Below are 22,715 nucleotides of genomic sequence, written 5' to 3'. Positions count from 1 at the left end.
CCTAAAATTCATCAAAACAAATGTCACTGGGTATTCACTCTGCATGTTTTCATTGAGATATTTCCGGAAATCTTTGCACATAAGTTTTTGTAAATTTGTGTGCTATGAAAGGCTGCCAATCTATGTATTATGTTTCATTTTTTTTACTTGCCAACACAATAAACATAAATACACTCCACACCATGCAACATAATTCCACTCAGCATAATTTCACTTAACGCCACACACTTCCATGCCACACAATTCAGCTCTACACATTTCCATTCCACACCACATAATTCTACAACCAACCACATATTTCAACTCAACAACACAATTACACAACATACCACATACATCCAAACCACACCCCAGAATTCCACATCATGCCACAAAATTCAACAGCATACCACATAATTAAAAACCACAACATTCCAATCCATAATACAGAATGCCATTCCACATAATTACACTCTATGACACACAGTCACACTCCACAAAATTCCAGGACACTCAATACAACATAATTACTATCCATATAGTTCAACTGCACACCATTCCACATAATTCCACTGCACAAATCCACACCACACAATTCCACCACACACATTTCCACAACTAACAATTTCAATCCATCCCACATAAGTCCACGCCACACCACATACATCCACTCCTCTCCAAAACACAAAGGTAAAAGACATTGTCATTTACAACTCCAATACCTCAAACTCTCACAAATGTGAGACCAATTTGCATTCAAATGCTTGGTTTGATCTGGCAAACAGGGTGAACTACTGGGAGACACTGCCAATCTCATGAAGGGAAAAAGGCCTGGGGAGAAGGTCTCCCTCTGTGGTACACAAAAGATGTTCTGTAAAAACAATTTCTGGCCCATTTTTAATAGGTTGGTAAAATCTCTTCAGTATGTAGTAAGCTTGCACTGAGTTCCACCACTAAAGAGGCAATTACTTCTTGTACTTCAAATGGGCAATTACCCAGACAAGTAGTTTGAATGCAAATTGTGGTGATACACACTCCAAGGCTTTGCCTGGAAATACATTACGTTCATGGACAAACGCTTCTGCCATTTCTGCTCAATAGTGGCACATGGCTATGGCAAATGTTTAAATAGTACTGTTAATATAAAAGGCCCATCTGCCTGCTCCCCTTCCCCACCAAAGTCCTTAAAAAGACCATCAACTGCCAACTCACTGAATACCTCGAGAACTACAACCTTCGGGACGTGTTCCAATCTGGATTCCGCATGAACAGCATCGAAACCGTCCTGATCGCATCCACTTATGACATAAGGACCCTCCTAGACCGGTGAGAAGCGGTGGCTCTCATTCTCCTTGACCTCTCAGCAGCCTTTGACACTATGTCCCACCACACCCTGGTCAAGAGGCTTCACAAGACCAAAATTCAAGAGGGCGCCCTAAAATGGATCCCATCCTTCCTCACCGGAAGAACACAGAGAATCCGCCTTCAACCATTTAGCTCGGAGCCCAAGAACCCCACCTGCAGCACTCCTCAAGGTTCCTCCCTTAGCCGCACTCTGTTCAATACCAATGAAACCACTGGCCAACATCATCACAAACCAAGGACCGAACATCATCTCCTATGCAGACGACACCCAGCTCATTCTCACTCTATCCAAAGACCCATTTATCACGAGGGCCGATTTCCACCTGTGCATACCCAGCATTATCAACTGGATGCAAAACAACTGCCTCAAGCTCAACTTGACATGACATAAGTACTCATCTTCAGGAACAACACCTACCTGTGGAACGACTTCTGGTGGGCTGCTGAACTGGGACACTCTCCCACCCCCAGGAACCACGACCAGAACCTCTGCATCATCTTGGACAGCAAATTCACCCTGAAGAATCAGATCAACGCAGTCTTCTCCGCCTACTTCCTCACCCTGCAAATGCTCCAAAAGATCTTCAAATGGCTCCCAATCTCCACCAGACGCACCATCACTCAAGACCTCGTCACCAGCCACTTGGACTATGGCAAAGCACTCTATGCAGGAATCGCCACACACCTCCTGAAGAGCCTGCAGACCACTCAGAACTCAGTGACCAGACTCATCCTCGACCTCCCCAGACGTTACCACATTACCCCACACCTAAAAAATTCCACTGGCTCCCTGTCCACAGGAGATGGCGATTGAAGACGCTGACCCATGCCAACAAAGCACTACACAACCAAGGACCAGCATACATCAACCATCGCCTGATCTCCCATCAACCCTCCAGACTCCTGTGCTCTGCCTCCCTCTCCCTCGCTCTTACCCACCGCATTTGCCTTAGCAACAGTAGAGGACTCTCCTTTTCCTGCCTCGCTGCAAAGTCTTGGAACAGCCTCCCCCTCCAACTCTGGACCTCATCCTCTCTCCAGGAATTCAGAAAGGGACTCAAATCCTGGCTTTTTTCAACTGATGCACCCGAGAATCTTGACTCTGAGTACCTGGTTACCCTCACAGGTGTTTCGCTGCGCTTTATGAATCCTGCTTGATTGATTGTTTGAAAGGCAGAACAGATACATAAGCAGCAAAAGACCGACCATAGCAAAGTGCATTGTGTATTGTCCTCCACACTCGATGAAATTCAGCCTTAATCATCGAGCAGCAATTAACACAAATGTGCACAGTCAGTTCTCAAATATACTTCACTTTCATATCCCTCCGCGGCATAGTCTGTGCTTGAAGAAAGTATGGGGCTCAGATGTCCTTCCCTGATAATGGTACTGAAAATGTACCATATATTGTCAAAAGGTTCACATTTCTTGCTTAGGTATATTTTCTGCAAGAAATTTGTCTATAACCAACCAGTTTGATACATCTATAATATTTGTCTAGGCAAATCTGCCCTCTTGCTCATAAACACAAACACTTAATGACAAGAGAAGAAGTGATGACACCTGCGATACAATGACCAGTTACAAATGCATTGCAGGAGAATAAATGTTTACCCAAAGGGATATGAGTCTTTGAACCTCAAATGGCCATTGTAAAAAAAAAAAAAAAAAAAGGTAGGGTAAATGCCAAATGAAAATGTGGATACTTTCTCACCCCAATGATCATCTGAAATATACAATACAAATCAAATGAAGTTCCGGGATCCGGTACAAACCATTTTTAAGTGGTCAATTTCCACTTGGCACTGGGACCCTATTAGGAAGAGCCAGATGATTTCTGTTCATGTGTAGAATGCTATGAAGCCAGTCCACCCAGAAAACATTTCCAACTTTTATATTAGACCAGGTGTCATGGTCAATGATGCCTTCAATTAGTAATTTATTATTTTATTCTATTGGCATGCTCATTTGAATGGGTCCCCCTGAAGTCTTCGCTCAGAGCACACTACTTCTGCAGCTTCCCCTCTGGATCTGGAATAGTTCAACCTTATATCTAAACCATTTTGAATGTTCTGGCAGAAAGAGTTAAAAAGAAAGTGCATCTGGGTTTGTCTCCTCTCCTGCGGAGCACACTTATCATTGGCTTGGAATGAGGGCGCCCAGCACAAATTTTCCTCCAATTATCTTGCACGTGAGTACTACATGCACGAGTGCTGCACGTGTTGGCGCTGCAATCAATCACGAAGCAAAACAAAGTACAGCAGCATGTTCAGCTTATGCCTAGACGATGCTACTTCCAGCTGGCCCCTTACACTGACAAGATACCACCCCTCAGCCCGCATAGTATTCAAAAGCTTGTTCAAAGCCTGGAGTGGTGTCAGCGATCATATCTACAAGAAGGGATTAAATGAGAAGGGTCGGCTTCACAAAATTATTTTCTACATCTGCGCAAAGGCTGATAGGAGAACAAGCGCATGTTCAGCAGTGGCAGATTCACAAACCAGGCGTCGTGTGGCGCAAAAATGGTTGGCCCGTTATGCACCATTACAGCCCAGCATGTCTGTCTGTGTTATCATGTCTGAGTGAGATCAAGGCCAATGAATTGGGAGTGCTAGGTTTAGGAAGCAAACAAAAACAGACACATTTGGGCGATTTATGTATTTTGAATCTTAGTCATAAAATCTGGTCAACTAAAGTTGCATAAATTGAGTTTGTGGGGCAGATTTACAAGAAAGTGAGGCATCTGTAGAGATGCGTTACTTTCCCCGGGCCACCCTGAGAAACCCTTGCACCAACATGAATGCTCCATATTTACAAAATGGCGCACCATGTCGCAAGGATTGACAGATGCATCAGAAATTCTGACGCATCTGTTTGAGCAAAAGTCACGCATTGCTGGAGTCATGTCTCAAGCACGATGCAACTCCAGCAATGTATGTTGAGGCCTATCCTCATTGTACTGCATCACTCCTTACGCCTGCTTCAAGCAAGCATAAGGTTTTGACACAGTGGTGTCCTAGAAGTGGCGCAGTGAAATCTTGTAGATTTCACTGCGTCACTTTTACGTGGCTTTCCTGTGTGGGAACACCCAACCTGCATTCATTATACCTGACGCAGGTATGTGACTCAGGGCTTTACAACATTATGCATCTCCCTAGATGCATCACAGTGTAAATGGGCTCCATTTTTACGCCTCCACAGTGTCACAAAAAGTGCCGCAACTGCGGCGCAAAAATGATGCAAGGGGCTTGTAAATCTGCCACTGTCTTTTTATATTTATTTAGCATACGATAGTAACATACAATCCTAATGAGCCTTTAAGAATGCTTTTCAGTTCATTTTTAGGTCTCGCCTAACCCAGCGAGACTTATTTAGAGGGCTCCAAAAAGTGCTACCAGGCCAGCCTAGAGCTACAGTGCATGTGCGCGGGCGCGCGCTCCGCGCTTTACCGCAATTTCTTTCACTTTCGCGGCTGCACGGCCGCTTTGATGTTTGATCGTGATCGCGATCACTTTCACTTTCACTTTCACGGCCGCATGGCCACTTTACATAGCCAATAGGTCTCGCTTTTGGGACCTTATAAGTATTTAGTTGTGCAACTGTTACATGGCTATACACTTATAAGGTCCCAAAGGCGAGACCTATTGGCTATGCCAATGCTTGTTGGGGTTTGTTGTGATGTACTTTGCCCACTGCCTGAAGTACCCACAGGGCATACTAGTTTGTGGGTCACAAACAAAGTTTCGAGGGTTGCAGAAATAAAATGTGTTAGGAAACCAAAGGAATGTGTTGTTAGGCTTTCCTGTCGTCTTGAAGTGGATTTACCCCGCTGCCACATGACACCAAAAGCGTTTCTTTGTGGTGAGGTACCCGAACTAGTTTTGAGGCCAACAAATCTCAAATAGGGTACCAAAAACATTACTGTAGTATTCTTAATGCAAAGTGTAACTTGTGGGCCCACTTCAAGCCATCCCTATGCCAAAATCTGTACTTAAAGTTCTAAGATCAATAGTAGGATTTTTGGTCAAATTTGGGCAGATTCGTCCAAGGGGGACAAAGTTCATTGCAACTGAAAAATGCTCTTTGAAAGAAAAAAGATCCTGAACCATAATTAGTGGTAAATAGGCTAATAATTGCCCCGTGGATATAATGAACAAATTACAGGCTGTTCATTTTTCTATGATATGGTTTGCAATTCTTTTTTCAATCATTTAACTGATTAATGGCATTAATACTTTGAATGCTGTCATATACTATTTGAATGTACTAAAGAGTGGGAAATGCTAATCGTTGCTGGCAATTAGGTGGGGTTTTAGTGAAGATGGCTGTGGCTGTTTTAACGGCACACTCATCTGCAGGAGTCAGCGGTTATGCAGCTGCTCTTTAGATTGTTAAGCTAACAAGGGACTTCGCACAAAGCATTTTCATTGCACAAAGCATTTTTCACTGCTTACATTGCAAAAAAAGTATATTCAAGTTTATAGTCACACAGTCATATACATATACATCAAATATATACAGACTTGCTGAATGCTGTATGCAGTTCATTGAAACTGCGGAGCAAAGGATGGGCAATGATGGCATGATCTATCCCTTCCTTCACCTCTTTACATTAGGCAGGAACGCAAGTGCAATACCCCAAATTTATAGGGTGTGCGCACATTCAGAGAAAAGGGAGGATGGTGGTGCATAGAGTGTTGGCATCTTTTGGAAGGTGGCTTCTCATCTTTGAAGAACACACTATGCGATGCACCTGAGTATAATTAAGAACATAAAATTTCCCATGTAGCCACCAAACTCTAACAAGGTATGGAGAGCATCCTTGCTCGGTGTAAGAAATTGGGTTATTTGTTGAGGGGGTAAGTACACACATCACATAATAATCACAAGGGTGAACTAGTAAAGTCTCTAAATAAACTTGAGCTCAACCCCATGGTAGCTATGGCACAGAGTCGTCAGGCTTAACTTAGAAGCAATGTCGAAAGTGTTTATGCAGTACTAAAACAGTAATAAAGTTGAAATACAAATTCCAAAATGCATTATTTTAATCTGGTAAAATGTAATGAACAAATTGACACCAAAATAACAAAAAACCAATAAAGAGAACTGGAGATATAATTTGTTTAAAGTTTTAAGTAGCACTAGCGGCAAGAAGCACGTAGTGCCAATGATAGTCAATGGTTACAGTAGAACTGGTCCTAGGAGTAATTTGACGCCGACCATTTTAGAGAGCGGCTAGGATACACTAACCAGGCTCATCCTAGTCCAAGATTTTAACTTCTGACTTTAGTCCTTTAAATCCCCAACCATAACTGCAGTACACTGCTAAGTCCCCCAGGCCTTTAGGGGAGACACTTAGGGACTGACAGACTGGCAGGCAGAGCCCAGCAGGAGGGACCAGTCCAAGTCCAGTTGCCACTGGGCAGTTACAGAAAAGGGCCTCTTGTAGATGTTTGTGTCTTTGTAGCTTTAACAGGAGGTCATCCTTATGACTCTTGGAGTCCACTTCTTTATCCTGAGTATAAGACAGACAGCAGGTCCAGTCCTCCAGGGCTCTTCTTGGGTTGCAGACAGCAGATTCAGCGATTTTTCTGAACTTCCCTAGGTCGTGGAGTGTTCTGAAGTGGGTGCCTGCAGGTGCTACATTTATGCCTGGCATGAGCTGGTGGGTGGTAATGACCTCCGGGGCCACCCTAACCAACAGGGTATAAATTCCCAGGCCTAACCCTACCCACTCCTGGCATTTTCAAGATGGTTAAAGTCATCTGCCACACTAAACTTGGGCTCTGAGGGCTGGGAGTGTGTGCGGGGGGGGTCTACTATGGCAATACTAGTGTCTTCCTACATCTAACACTAAAATCCAGTTTTAGGCAGTCCCTGATGATCCACAACCGGAGTAGCCGTTAACGCTGTGTGTCATCAACCCCATGGCTAGTGTGTGGGTGATGGCCCAAAAAACAAAAGCAATAATTTTTTCCTGACATGATATTCTCTCTAGGGACAGACCTCTCCATTTTTTCATTTAACATTGCAAAGAGCCACAGGCAATTTCCTTGAGCTTTAGAAAACAGTCTGGCAGTTTCAGCTTTCTATCTTGAGGACTTGCAAATTTTGGGGAATTAGAAGAAGGAAAACAAAAGGGCAATGGTGAAAGTGATACAGGAGTATTTGGGAAGGCAGTAGGCCAAGACAAAGATGTATTATGATAAGTGCAAGGATGTGATATCCGAGCTGGAGATTGATTATGGGAAACTAACAGGATAATGTCATTTCAGGAACCAGAGCAAGTGAAGAAGTATTTGGGAAGTGCTAGTAATTTAAAGACTGGTAAATAGTGGAATTTAGCATGTTGTGTGAAGGTCCAGGACAGGGAAAGATGGTCAGAGGATGTAGACATTGGGAAAAGGTTGAAAAATAATGAATTGAAAAATGGGTTGATGTGGAAAGAAAGAGTGGAGTTGGGCAAATTCAGATTGTATCAGATGATTGTGTGGGAGAAGGGTTTAGAGGTGTGCTGGAGTGAGCAGAGTTAGACACAAGCGACCTATGTCAAAGATTGTTAGTTTTGCACATGTTCCAAAGATAGTTCTGTGTTATAGGGTTATTTTGGTTTCATTAAGGTGGTTGTCTCTATGGCGAAATGAGACGTAGGGCCCAATTACGACTTTTGGCGGTGTGGAGGCGGGCGGGTGGCCCACCGCGGCCTCGCCCCAGCACACCAAAAGTCACTGTCGCCTGCCCGCCAGATTACATGTTTTTTGTAGTCTGGTGGGCGGCTTCCCCTACAATGCCCTTTCAAAGGCAGCAGTGCCTTTGAATAAGGGACCGCAATGGGAACAACTCACAAGGTTCCTGCACGGCATTGACTGTAACATCCATGTAACATCCATGCCGTGCAGGAACTGGTGTGCATGCACACTGGGGGGCACATGTTGCACCCCCGTGGAATTATCACCGCACTGAGTACTGCGTCAAAGTGAATTTTAAAGCCTTGAAAAAGTTGCATGTACAACCATACGGAGGCGACGAAACACGTGTTGGCTTGGGAACAGTTCACTATTTAAAGCCTGAAGAAAGAATTAAAGACAAAGAAAAAATCGAAATCTAGTGTTTGATCCTAAATTACATGTGATTAACATCTGAAATTGTTGTTGCTTTAATTTCACGTGTGCTGGGGAATTCTTAACATGTTCTCTTGTTGCTTAGGCCACAATTTTTGAGAGGCTGGTGGTTCTCTCATCCCTACAGCACCGTTACTACATCTGATATGAATCATATTTGCCTTGTGGAATTACCCTTTTGGCGCCTGTACCCTATTAACTATACCACCTTGTCTCTATATACTCCATAGAATAGTCAGGGAAGGCAAGTAATAAAGAGCAAATTGCATGAACTAACAATATAAACCAATAAACATATGGAACAGATGCTCGGCCCATTGTGTCCCATCGTTTCAGGTATACATTCTTGTGTTGCTCTCATCGCCAGTGGTCACCAGCCACCCCTTCGCCCCTGAGGTGTGCGCTAGTACACTTACACTAGCAGCTTGTATTCTGTCAGCCTAAAGTGTTGTGGCATAGCTACTATCGATCCCGCGAGCGTGTGAGTTGCTCACCGAGTGTGTATCAGTGGAATCCCCATTTGCCATGTCTGCACTGAGCTGTAAAGCAGTATAAAGAGCATCCCAGCTGGCTGCAATGGGAGTCCTGCGCAGCCCCAAAGCGTGTGAATGGCAGTGTTAGCGACATGTCTACTTTTGGTTCAGAATGTTTAGGTGCACTAGTTGCCACTGTTTCTGATGGAAGAGGTGAGCATATCAAAACTGAGTACATTTAATCCTGAGGGATCTATGCTGAGTTCTGAAACTATGCTTCACATACAGACATATCATTCAAATTCCATATATAGTATACCCGTTTTTAAATAGCTGTATGATATTGGTGACTTGATGTTTTATTACAAAGCCCTACCCACAATGCCTTATTTCAGCTCATCGATTTGCAATCCATAGGAAAACGAACATTAAAATCTATGAGTGATGAGTATGTTGGCAATCCTACCAGTGTCTGTCATGCCAGCATCGCCGGTGGGTGATCTTCGATCTTGTGAAGCTGATGAGCAGTATCGCCCATCGTTTGTAAGATTCCCTGGTTTTTGTTCCATGATGCCCCCCCTTAGAGGAAGCTGAAGTTTCATGACCTCATTTCTGAAAGAAGAAGGAGAAAATAAACTGGTATGAAAACATGGTCTAAATTAGTTCTTACTGCAGTTACAACAAAAAAAACATGTTCCCAGATGCAATAAGAATGGAATGCGGGCCCAGTTTAGAAGCAAGAATTACATCAAATATAATATATTACGTAGAAGTAGATTAATTGGAAACAGGATGTTGGGCATACAGATATTCAATTAGAGGGCTCTTAGAATACAAGCATTGGCAAAGCCTGTAGGTCTGGCTAACACATTGAAAACAGCCTTCTTCATTTAAAAAAAAAGAAAACATAGAAAACTATTGCTTGCTTTATCTGATGAATATTTAAGCTTATGTACTTGAGCTGTAAAATAGTCCTTTAAGAACTGCAATGCAAGCGTTCCAAAAGGAGTCAAAGAAGGATGAATAATGGAAAGAGGGCACACAGAGAACACAGTGTGTGATAATGTGCTTATAACCGCAATATTTCTGCAGTTTTCTTGAGGAGGAATGTCAGCCTGCATCCCTTATTAAAATTTAAACAAAACAATGGCTCTGAGTACATGTAATACTTTGAGTCCACAAAATCAATCCGACAGTCATCAATGTGTCAGTCATTTCTTTAATGGCTGAATCTTCGAACACCAGCCAACACGTGTTTCGTCTTTGGATGCAATAACCCTCGACTTCCTCAGGGCTTAAATCTGAATAATATTGCTTCCATCTGCTTAAGTCTATATATCATGTAAAACTAAGTATAAGGATGCTGTGTGCAAGCAACTGCTGAGTCACACAACTTGAGTGCGAGCCGGTGTCTCCTATACAGTACGGCGTCTTCTTTTCCGGTACAGCTATATAGACTTATGAAGATGGAACCAATATTATCCGGATTTAAGCCCTGAGGAAGTCGAGGGTTACTGTACCCAAAGACGAAATACGTGTTGGCTGCTGTGGCTGGTTTTCCAAGATTCAGCAATTAAAGAAAAGACTGACACATTGATTTTGTGGACTCTAAGTATTGCATGTGCTAAGAGCCATTGTTTCTTTACATTCCAAAAGGAGGCTGATTTATACATTAAGCAGCAAATAGTAGGAGGTGAAACAGGAATCCCAAATCACACTATATGTATATTTTAAATAATTGTCACCATTGGGTTTTGCAGTTTGTTTTAAGCCAGACCTAAAAACAACAGCACATTACTATACCTGCAATAATAACTACAGATAGATCCAATGCTCCATTGTCTAAAATTTGCAACTAAAAATAGGTGTTCCAGTTTCTAACCCTTTATGGGGAATTCAGAGGAGGGGTTATCACCTTGGCTGTCTTGTAAAACTTCTGGTGGAGCTCTATGACTTCGGAAATCTCGTACCCAAAAATAAAATGCATCAGAATGCTTGGCATCAGATGTGAGGGTGTTCATGCGATCTAGGGTTCTGGCATAGATAAATGGGTGCCACCCCATATATCCATTTCAACGCAATTATTCCTTGGTGCTTCCGATAATACCAGGGTACTGCTCAGTATTAGAGGGTCCGATTCAATGAGATCAGTGAGTGCTAGTCCTCAGCAGCCTATCATCCTGGGTGCTGGATTACCAAGGCACTGAAAAGGCCTCTGTGCAACCAGGTGTTATTTGACACTTTTTCCCATGCTTCTGCCTCTGGTGTTGCCCATCACCAAAGTGGGTGTTGTGTTTCTTATAGAGCAAAAAATATTGGGGGCATTGGCTTGGATGGTGATTGAAGTGTAAAGTGTCTTTCTTGGGGAGCTAAAGTGTTTGAGTCTGCTCTGATGACAGCTTCTAGACAGCTTTATTTCAGGATTTTCTAGAACCTAGATTCAATTTTTGATTGGATTATGAAGATGATTCTTCTCATTGTCTACTCCCAGCCAGTCTTACAACCCCTTTAACGGGAATTGCTGCTGCTGTGAAGATTTCTCAAGTCCACATGAGAGCTCTTGTGAGTTAACACAGAGCTAGGTAAATGTTACCTTTCATTCCATTACAAAAGATCTATGTAAAAAAAACCTTAAAGAATAGATGAACACTGCAGAAAGTGTAAGACCTATGTGTATGACTGTTTTGAGCCTTTTGTGTGGGCCAACCAATTATGTCTTTCAGGCATATGCCAGCATGGGCTCTGAGCACACCGCCACCTCTCTTGGGCCTGCATGTGCACTCTGTATATGATGTTGTTCTTTTCACATTACGTTTATATATTTAATATCGCCTTACGCCTCATGGCTAGAGCGGTCGAACTCGAAGCTGGGGAACTGGGTTCGAGTGTCGACAACGACACTCAAAGTCCTGTGATTCTGGGCAAATCACTTAATCTCCCCGTGCCTAACAAAAATGAATGTGTCCTTCTGTAACGAAACTGGTATTATGTAAAGTGCTCTGATACCCGATATCTTCAGGTCTAGTTCGCACTATATAAAACGTAAAAAATAAAAATACAAAAAGATTCCCGGCACTTAAAGAGGCAATGCGATGGATCACATGCCCGCAAACAACTGGGGGACACTCCCCTTACATGGTGGCCGCCACACACATATAAACACTTTCCTCCCCTGTAGCCTTGTCACTCAGTTCGGCTGGCTACAGAGGATGGAAAGGATGTTTGCCCGTGATTTTCCATGACGAAGTAAGTCTCTTGATGAGTGTGATACAGGGAAATTCCCCCCTTTTAATTTATCTCTGTCATCCACCAGCATCTCTTCGAGCATAAGCCCCCCAACCCTAATTAGAGTGGAAGATTGAAGCTCTCTTGTTTGATTTATTATTTCCCATTAATTCTTTGAAACTAAGGAGCAACATTGATCCTACGCTCTTCAAGCTTTATAAACTACTACTCAGCTTTACATACTTCATTGGCACAATACAAATACCTCCTAAAGTGTGTAACTACAAGAGTCACCATCCCTGTTCAGACCAGGAAGTGCATGGATAACCTAAATTGGGTAAGGTTATTTAACGATGTTTGGAATTATGCATTACTGCTCCATGTGTGTTCACCGTCTAAAATGCATGCCGTGTTTTCTTCTATGTTTACTGTCAAGTGTGCCACAAACCATGTATTGGTTGTGATATGTAAGCAGCATTCACGATATATTATACTCAAGAAACAGCTTCTGTCTTTGCTCTAGGAAAAAGATTTGCAAGGTATCAAAAGGGAGGTGGGTCCTCCCTTTATTTCTTGTCACAAGATTGATATAGTGTAGGGATCCATTTAGAGCTCTGATGAATGCCAGAGACCATGTGTGACTATGTGAGGCAGAAACATGTTGGGAAAATCGGGGAACGGTTGGGTCATTATACCCAGTAACGTCCCTTAAATGTATATTTCAGTACTTTTTACCCGTGAATAAGATACTAGTTAATAAAGTATTCATTTGTGGTTTACCATAAGGTAATTTTTGATAGCTTTTAACTGGATCCCTAGAATGTCAACCAGAATAATAATATTGTAAGAACTCCCTCTACCTTATGCTGAGGTCGAGTCCGCCCTGGTAGTACTGTCTTACCAGGGTGGGATGAGGTGGCTGATGATGAAGCATTCCACATTATGTGGGTGAGACCACCTCATCCAATATCTTAAATGCTCTAAGTGAGAGTAACCACCTGGGGTAACCAGACAACAATTTAGGGAAGGGCACAATGTACCCTTTTCCATCTTGAAAGTAGTCACCGCGTTTTTGGTGTTGATATTACAAAAAGGCATTCATTAGTACGGTGCTCAAAGAGCTGCAGTGCAGTTGGTAAAAAAATATTGGCTAGGACCAAGAAAGTCAAGCAATACAATGGTTGGTCCAGCACGAGGCATCTGACCTAATTTAGGTGTGTTAGGTAGAGTCATCAGGAGCCAGTGACTTCGTTGGGGTCTCTATTAGTAGTCTCAGCAGAAAAGGCTAGGCTTCTCTAAATTTTCAGGAAATCTTTCCAATGTCTTGGGTGTAGGTGGACAAATCATTTGTAGCTATAATGCTGGGATTCAAGAATGGCATGGTTGGCTTACCTGATGCTCCCGGTGCGCTCATGTCACTGAAAGATCTTGGAGAGATTGCTTGTTACATGATGTGCAACCTTATGAAGGAACAAAAGGTGATCACAATTAATAATATTGTTTGTTTGTTTGTTTAAAGGAGACCTGACTAAAATAGGATTCCCAAAATACTTTGACGGACAATCAAAGTCAAATCATTCCCAGTTTGCAACAAATTCTGGTTTCCCGTTTCCTTTAGAGGTGGACAAGCCACGGAAGGCTCGGGTCAGATGGCTTGCTCTAGCTCAGCTTCAGGTTTTCTTCTAACCGCTGACCAATAATGAGCTGATATAGTTTCTGCTGCCCCCACTCACCAACCATTTCTAGAAAGCCTTTTTGTTTCATCTTGATTTATTATGTAATCCTTTTGATGTAGCTTCTCGAAGAATTATACACAAAGCATTGAATTTTGATGTACAACAGGAGTAAGAGATATCCATCCAGTCACTGAATTGCACAACCAGTATTGGGGGCTCAATCCCACCTTCCCTGCTTTACCAAAATGTGTGATCCTTATTTCATGTTGACCAGTTTTTGTAAATGAGGGAAGGTGCGATTGAACCCCCGTTACGGTGGTGTGCAATGCAGTGACTAGATGGATATCTCTTTCTCCCGTTGTACATCTAAATTCAATGCTTTGTGCTCGTTTTTTTTATTGCAGATGAAGCAAGAGTGAAGTGTATTAAAACCAGTCGCTGCTAGCATGGCTCGCGAGGGGGGGTGGTGGGGGGGGGTTTTGCGTGGGGGTTTGAGCATGGAGGTTTAATTTTTTTTTTTTTAAACTTACCTTACCGGGTTCCGCGCCATCTCCACTCCTGGCTGGGTCCCGCTGCTGGAACAGGAAGAAGGCAGCCTCCCACCCCTAAGCCAATCACAATGCTGCATTGGCAGCGTTGTGATTGGTGAGTCTGTAGCGAGCCAATTTCTCTATGTAGGCTGCATCCAGCTTACATAAAGAAAATGTAGAGTGTGCATGACTAGTTTGGTCGGCCCAGTCAGGGCCCACAACAGTGGGCAAGCCACTCCTCCCCGACCATCCCCAAAACCAGGCATACCCTCCCACCTGCCCACAACCAGGGATACCCTGCCTTCTGCTTTCTCGCAGCGCGAGTAGCAGAAACATAAAATGGTATTTAAAATACCATTTTATGTTTCTTCTTCACGCACTGCGAGAAAGCATTGGTGCGACGTTCCTCCGCCCTAATGGAGGAGCGCCCCTGACTAAAATATTTGAAAGAGAGGTTTTTATCCAGGTAACATCCTGATCTTATATATTTTAAGGCGGTCTCAAAGGTAATGAAAAAGGAAAAGGGGTCAGCATCAGTGATTTAAATGGGCAGGTACTGTCCGGTACGGAGTACCGGCATTTTTTAGGTCTTGCGCCTAGCGTTGCAGTGCGCAACACTGCTCGCGCAGCGAGAGACTTCTTGTAGGGGGGTTGGAAACGGACCTAGGAAAAGCACACGCACGAGCGTGTGCTTTTCCTTTTGTGCCATACTATTGGCCTTTGCGTACGTGTTTTTCACAAAGACAGCACGCAATAGGCCAAAGGCGGGCGCATTGCTCCACCCATTGCCTATTGGTGTCTGTTACGCGCAGCAGCAGCATATGTTTCCAATTATCGTGCCAAGACACGGGCGCGATAATTGGAAACATATGCTGCTGCTCGCAACCGCGAGCGCACACCAGCAGCTCCCGCATCTCAGGGGCGACATGTGTTTTACATTATCCAGCCCCGGTGCTCGCGCGCCCCATTCGCGGGCTTGTTTGAGGTGGGGTTGTTGTAGGACTTTCTTTGTCTTTAATGTATGCCCTGCGACGCCATGCACAAGATGGAAGCCTCACTTCCGCCCCGGAAAATGGGTTTACGGAGAGCCTTCTCCGAGCGCGTAGCCTGAGGCAATGCACCTGAAACGCAGCCGGAGCGGAAGCTTTCCACGGAATTTAAAGTTTTCGGAGTGGAGCACAGGGGCACCTGCACGCCCTCATCGCTTACTAAGGCACAGGGGGTTTAAGGTAAAGGAGTTGGGATAATTGCTCCTGATGTTTTCCATCAGGGAAACCGATGTCTCGTCAGCTGCGATCGCTGGCTCTTGCAGCTACCAGTGCAGTCTCACCACAGACACCAGCCACTCGTAATTCCACCTAGAAATACAGTCTGGATAACATTAGCAGATAACACTCGTTGTCATCCAAGGCACCATTATCAAGTCATAAGCATTGAGGCGCCATCGAATGCATTGTAGGAGTTGTAGTCATGGTTCATTTCAGTTGGACTCACATTCCAGAAATCAGTAATTTCTAATTTGTAGATGGCCAGTCCAGCACTGGGACCTAGTGTTCCAGATGGCATGGAGCCATCCAGCTTCCTTCCAACAAATATAATATATCACTGAGCTTTGCTACAACACAATTAAATTACAAAACAGTGTTACGCGTTCTGGGGCTTGCATTTTAAGATGCCTCCTTAAAAGCAAAGGCCTAGAGTCCAAACTTGCTTTGACCTGTCCTGCAGCTGTGCGAGAAGATGCAGGTCACCTGATGACGTGGAATAAGCTTCACAGTCTTTGAGTGGTGTACTGGCCTGCTCTGAGCTCCATCAAGCTACCCGAGCTCATTCTGGTTATAACTGATCATGTGGTTATATCGATTATACGCTATATATAGTGATTATATAGCGCAAACTCGGCCCGAGGGAACTGAAGCGCTTTACATGAGCGCCAGTTCAGATTCATTCGGATTTAGGGATACACAAAGAAATGGCGATGAGGCGTGGTTGGTGTTAACACAGAGGCCGCGACAATATAATAGCTAGATGAGAAAACAAATATTTTTTTGTTATAATATTTGAAGCGCCTCATGCAGGAGGGGGCTCAGGCTGCCTCTCAGCGCTAGGGGTGGTTCAAAAGTGCACGTGCAGGAATATATCATGAGGTGGCAGCAGGTCCTCGCCCTTCAGCCATGAAAGTCACTGGTACTCAAAGCAGCCGCCATTAGGTGAATGGAAATTAATAGTTGACTCTTCAAAGTCAATAGTTTTTGGTGCCAGAAAGGGCGTTAAAATCGTGTTTTGGAACCATCGTTAAGGTGCTACTGAGTCGCTTTAGTTTTTATGCCATAAATGTATTCCTTTTTGAGAGAGCAAAACAAAATATTGGGGAACACATAGCCATTTTGGAGAAAGCAACGGTGGATTAATTAACAATAAAAGTAACGTTGTTACAGCACTTCATTCCACTCTTCTCCCGTTTCAGAGCACTTTAAATTCCGTATGACACAATGAACAGATTAAATAGGTCTGTTTGCCGACCTCGGAAGGATGAAAGGACAAGTTGACCATGCTCGTGGCCTTCAAATCACTATTGATGTAAACGGTGAACGCTAATTCCACTTAGCCATATTGAGAAATGTATCAGATTTAAATGACCTAGAGTTTAAGCATGATATTCTGTAATTGTGCTCTGAGGTTACGCCGGCAGACTGATAAATATATATCTTACACAATAAATGACAAAAAAACGTGTTTTAAAATAACTCAGTGTTAAGGGTTTGCGGTTTCTAAGCGCTGCAAACTGCCATTTTTACTGTTACCTCATTTCATTGTATCAACGCGTCTACATCCTTTATCACATTTAAAGAGCACACAGAGAGGCAACACAAAGAGATGCACAAATGCACAGTGAGTAATTCAGTCCAGACTCTTCAATACTATGCGGTATATTCTTTTTAATGTCGCAAGATGATCAAACACAGCAGGCGCAATACAGCCAATGCGTTGCGCTCCAATGGGGCTTCCTTATGGCAATAATAGAAATCATCCAATCTTACGCTGACGTACCACGATCACTACGGTTTCCGTTGTATGTTTGAAGGCTGGCGGCGGTTCGAGAGGCACGGCGACTTACTGGGGCCATCGATGAAGTAACTTTCAATGTTTTGGAGTTTCACCTATCATAGTGAACACAAGAGATATCTAAATCTTGATTTTGCAACATAAATTGAGGATTTTATGTATTTTAAGCAATTGTGAACCACTAACTTCAAGTGTCGAATAAATTGAGGAAACTTTCGTATGTATCATTGGGGACTGATGAAAGATTGCCGTACTATTGCTAAGTGAATCAAGTAGTGATCGTGGTACGTCAGCGATCACCTTAAAGATTGGATGACTACTATTATTGCCCTGAGGAAGCCCCATCGGGGCGAAATGCGTTGGCTGTATTGCAGCTGCTGTGTTTGATCATCTTACGACATTAAAAAGAATATACTGCATATTATTGAAGAGTCTGGACTGAGTCACTCACTGTGCATTTGTGCATCTCTTTGTGTTGCCTCTCTGTGTGCTCTTTAAATGTGTTAGATTTGTATGGTCCCAAGGCAGTGGACCAGGGAGGTGGGCAACCTGAATCTATAAATATATCTCCAATTTGTGTATAGTAAGGTGGTGCAGCTGTTTATCCCTAACTGCCTATTTTGTTGTTTATGTACACCCTTTATCAGTCCGCACGTTTACGCGAGAGCTCAAGTCAAACTTTATCTTTTTAAAACAGTACCTTCACCAGTAACAGACAGTTTAACTCGATTTTCAAGTTTTTTAGTGATGGGAGTCAAATCACAAAATAAAGAAACATGAAACAAACACTGCAACAGCAACCAAATAGGACAAACAGGCAGGATGAGATCTGAGAGCACTTGTGAAGATTAACGTAACTCGGAGATTAATTCCGGGAGATGGTTTGTAGCAAAGCCAGCATCTGTGAAACTGCTAAGAGCAAACCTTTAGACCCCAGTGACATCTTGCAGCACGGTATTAGTCTCTAGAGGTGTGTGGTGCTTTCAGTCTCATTTTTAGGTCTCGCCTGAGACAGCGCTTTAGCGCTGCTCTGGCGAGACTTATAGTAAGCACTTTTGGAAGTGCAAACGAGTGCTTTCAGGCCGCCAACTACTGTGCATGTGTGCCGGGCGCGCGCACCATTTGGCAGCCTGAAAGCACTCGTCTTTCACTTTCGCCTGTCACACAGCCGCGCTTTGAAGTGTGATCGCGATTGCGATCACTTACATTTCGAGGGCGCTTTGATGTTTTCAGTGAGCCGCGCGGCCACTGAGGACATCAAAGCGCCCGTGAACACCATTTGCCACCCCCACCTCTTCAGCCAACTTACTCCCCATGTCTGCTCTGGATTGCCGGGGCTCTGATTAGGTGGCAACTTTACACAGCATGTTGTTTTGTTTAGCCTGCCTTACACAGAGCACACAAACCGGAAAAATGGGGAGGGGATGTTCTTTAAAGGCCACTACTGCTAACCTACGAGTTTTGAAACCAGGTTTTAATGTCTGAATATGCTTAATAGCCTGTGATTGTGGACAAATTAGTTGATATTTCTATAGACACAAACATAAATATGACCTAAAGTGGAGCTACGTTATTATTTTTATTTGTGTGTAGCTGCAAACACGTAGCTACAGCCACCCTCCTAGTGCTTAATTTGTAACAAAGGAAGTGCCGGTGTTTTGATGAGGCAGCAGCTTTACACTGTATATGTCTTTATTTAGTTTGCATAACACAGAGCATATAAACTAAAATTCAATAGTGTCTTGGCTACAGCCACTTTCCTAGTGCTTAATTTGTAACCAAAGAGGTGCCGGGGCTTTTATCATGTTGAAGCTTTACAGAGCAGGTTTGAATGGTTAGCCTGCCTAACACAGAGCACAGAAACCCTACAAATGGGGAGGACATGTTGTTTAAAGGCCAAAACTGCTACATGCCACACACTGATGCACGCCACACACTGCTGCATGCCGCTGCACACCACACACTGCTGCACGCCACACACTGATGCACGCGTAACACTGCTACACGCCACACACTGCTGCACGCCACACACTGCTGCACGCCACACACTGCTGCACGCCACACACTGCTGCATGCCACACACTGCTGCATGCCGCCACACACTGCAGCATGCCGCCACACACTGCTGCATGCCGCCACACACTGCTGCATGCCACCACACACTGCTGCACGCCACACACTGCTGCACGCCACACACTGCTGCACGCCACACACTGCTGCATGCCACATACTGCTGCACGCCGCACACTGCTGCAACCGTGACACTGCTACATGCCACACACTGATGCACGCCACACACTGCTGCATGCCACACACTGCTGCACGCCACACACTGCTGCATGCCGCTGCACGCCACACACTGCTGCACGCCACACACCGCTGCACGCCACACACTGCTGCACGCCACACACTGCTGCACGCCACACACTGATGCACGCCACACACTTCTGCACGCCACACACTGCTGCATGCCGCTGCACGCCACACACTGCTGCACGCCACACACTGCTGCACGCCGCACACTGCTGCATGCCGCACAATGCTGCACACCGCACACTGCTACACGAAACACTACTGCAGGCCACACACTGCAGCACGCCACACACTGCAGCACGCCACACACTGCTGCATGCCGCTGCACGTCTCACACTGCTGCACGTCTCACACTGCTGCACGCCGCACACTGCTGCACGCCGCACACTGCTGCACGCCGCACACTACTGCACGCCGCACACTGCTGCACGCCACACACTGCAGCACGCCACACACTGCAGCACGCCACACACTGCTGCAAGCCACACACTGCTGCATGACGCTGCACGCCACACACTGCTGCCCGCCGCACACTGCTGCCCACCGCACACTGCTGCCCGCCGCACACTGCTGCACGCCGCACACTGCCCACATCTGCTGCACGCCGCACAATGCTGCACGCCGCACACTGCTGCACTCCCCACACTGCTTTTATGCGAGTTTATGCTACTGACATTGTAAATGACAATGCCTTTTGTTTGTTTTAAGACCAAAACATAAATAAAAGGAATTGTAATTTTACAATGCCAATAGCTCAAACTCTTATAATTGCGAGACCTATTGCATTGCAAATGCTTGTTGCTTCATGGCATGCATAAAGTAAGGGGTGTGAAAAACAGTGATTTCACCCGCCGAGTTTTGCAAAGGGGGAAAACTATATTTCCGCAGTTCTGAAATGTTTGCAGGTAGGTGACATTTTTTTTGTTGCAGTTTTATATAGGGCAAACTCGACTCGAAGGTTTTAGAGGTTTTACCTGAGCACCACTTACGTTACACAAGGATACATTTATTTTTGGTAGGCACCGGGAGATAAAGTGATTTGCCCAGAATCACAGGATGTTGTGGGGATGCCGAGACTCCAACCTGGTTTCCAGCTCCAAAGGCCGCTCTGACCCTTAGACCACATCCTCTCCCTATAGATTGTTTGTTTTCTGTATCAAAAGTTGGTTTTGTTTGTGTGTGTCTCATAGACAGCTTCTATCGTTTATTTCTGTTTTTAAATGGCACTAATTACTAGTTTATCATGTGTTCTGCATTTGCAATGCAATGGGTCTGGCATTTACGAGACTTTAAACTATTGGCATTTTAAATGACTATGCCTTTTATTTATGTTTTAAAAACGAAAACAAAAATAAAAGGCATTATCATTTGCAATGTCAATAGCTCAAACTCGTGTAAATGCGAGACCTATTGCATTGCAAATGCTTGTTTATTTTGAAGGGGAGAGTACCAGAGCTTCTCATTACATTTGAGACCGCCTTAAAATACATCAGTTCAGGATGTTAGCTGGATAAAAACCTCTATTTCAAATGTTTCAGTACACTTCACTCTTGCTTCATCTGTAATAAAAAAAAAAACAAGCCCACCCTAAGGACACATATGGCAAATAACTTGCCTCTTGGTTCACTAACTGCTTCATCGCGAGGGCAGGACGAGGCATGAATCTTTCTAAGCTCATATGTCGAAACTATCACTTCTAAAAAATGCCTCTAAATGCAGTAAAAATGTCTAATGCTCTAAAGTGAAGTGCTTCTGAAAATTAATGAAATACACCACTTTTTAAAAATAAATTGAAGACCCTTTAGCATATTTTTATATTATATTTATTGCATGATATGCCTGCCAAATTGGCCAATGGCTCGGCTCGTGTTATGGCTCTTAGAGCCAAGCCATACCTTTGCCTCGGCCCTGGGTCGGTTTTCTCTCTCTTATTTTGCTGGCTCGCCCACCTAGAGGGGTAGATTTACAAGCCCCTTGCGACACATTTACTCCGCCATTGCGTCACTTCTGTGACGCAGCGGCGACGTAAACCATGCGCCATGTTGCACCTTATTTACAACGTGACGCATCTAGGGAGATGCGTCACGTTGTAAAGCCCTATGCCACATTAAACCTGCGTCAGGTTTAATGTATGCAGGGTGGGCGTTCCGTTGGAAAAAGCCTCGGAAAAGTGACGCAGTGAAATCTACAAGATTTCACTGAGTCACTTTTCCGACGCTGCTGCGCCAAAACCCTGCGCTTGCTTGAAGCAGGCGGAAGGCGTGACGCAGCATGTTAGGTATGGGCATCCCCTGAGCATTGCTGGAGTTGCGTTGCGCTTGCGACACGACTCCAGCAATGCGCCGCCCCTACGCCATCAGATGTGTCACGCATCTGTTAATCCTTGCACCACGATGTGCCGCATTGTAAATGCAGCTCATCTGTGGTGGATCAAGAGTAAACTTGCGTGACGCATCTTACCTGGCGCATCCCTGCTGATATGCAGGGATGCACCAGTCCTTGTAAATCTGCCCTTTAGTTTCCATCTCCAAATGAGTATTATACAAAAAAATATATTTTCTGTAAGCAGCTGAATTTAATGTTGAGGTTTGCCCAAGGATATTAGTTTCACCCATGGGCTGCTGAACAACCGGGGTTTCGTTTCAAACACTGCACAGTTTGAAACAAAAATCTTAGTTCAAGTCAAGCAAATGAACGAACTTAAATAAACTGCTGCAGGATGATCCCGCACCGTGCACGGTTCCCACCATTTCCTGCGACCTCTGAGGTGTCGAACAATATTCCATATGTAGCCAAATGAAAAGCGAGTGCCAAGTTAAAGAGATAAACGTCACGGAGCGCTTTTGTTCAATCCGCCACAGCTGCTGCCGGTACAAAGCAGGGCGCTTCGACGCAGGGGCCTTTCAGAGCCAGGCAAACACGCCAAGAACTGTCAGCAAACGCATTTCTTTAGAACACGTCTCCAAG

At 44.4% G+C, this 22,715-nt stretch overlaps 1 protein-coding gene across 1 annotated transcript in view; it reads right to left on the bottom strand.

The window, feature by feature from the left end:
- EFCC1 (EF-hand and coiled-coil domain containing 1) overlaps positions 1–22,715 on the bottom strand; it is a 249,513-nt gene that overhangs the window by 74,732 nt on the left and 152,066 nt on the right. The window contains exon 3 of the mRNA XM_085624844.1: positions 9,405–9,550. Coding sequence (XP_085480970.1) covers positions 9,405–9,550 — 146 coding nt within the window. The remainder of the gene's footprint in view (positions 1–9,404; positions 9,551–22,715) is intronic.

Source organism: Triturus cristatus, chromosome 9 (genome assembly GCF_964204655.1).
Source record: "Triturus cristatus chromosome 9, aTriCri1.1, whole genome shotgun sequence".
Lineage (NCBI taxonomy): Eukaryota > Metazoa > Chordata > Amphibia > Caudata > Salamandridae > Triturus > Triturus cristatus.
This window is presented reverse-complemented; position numbering and strand designations above follow the sequence as displayed.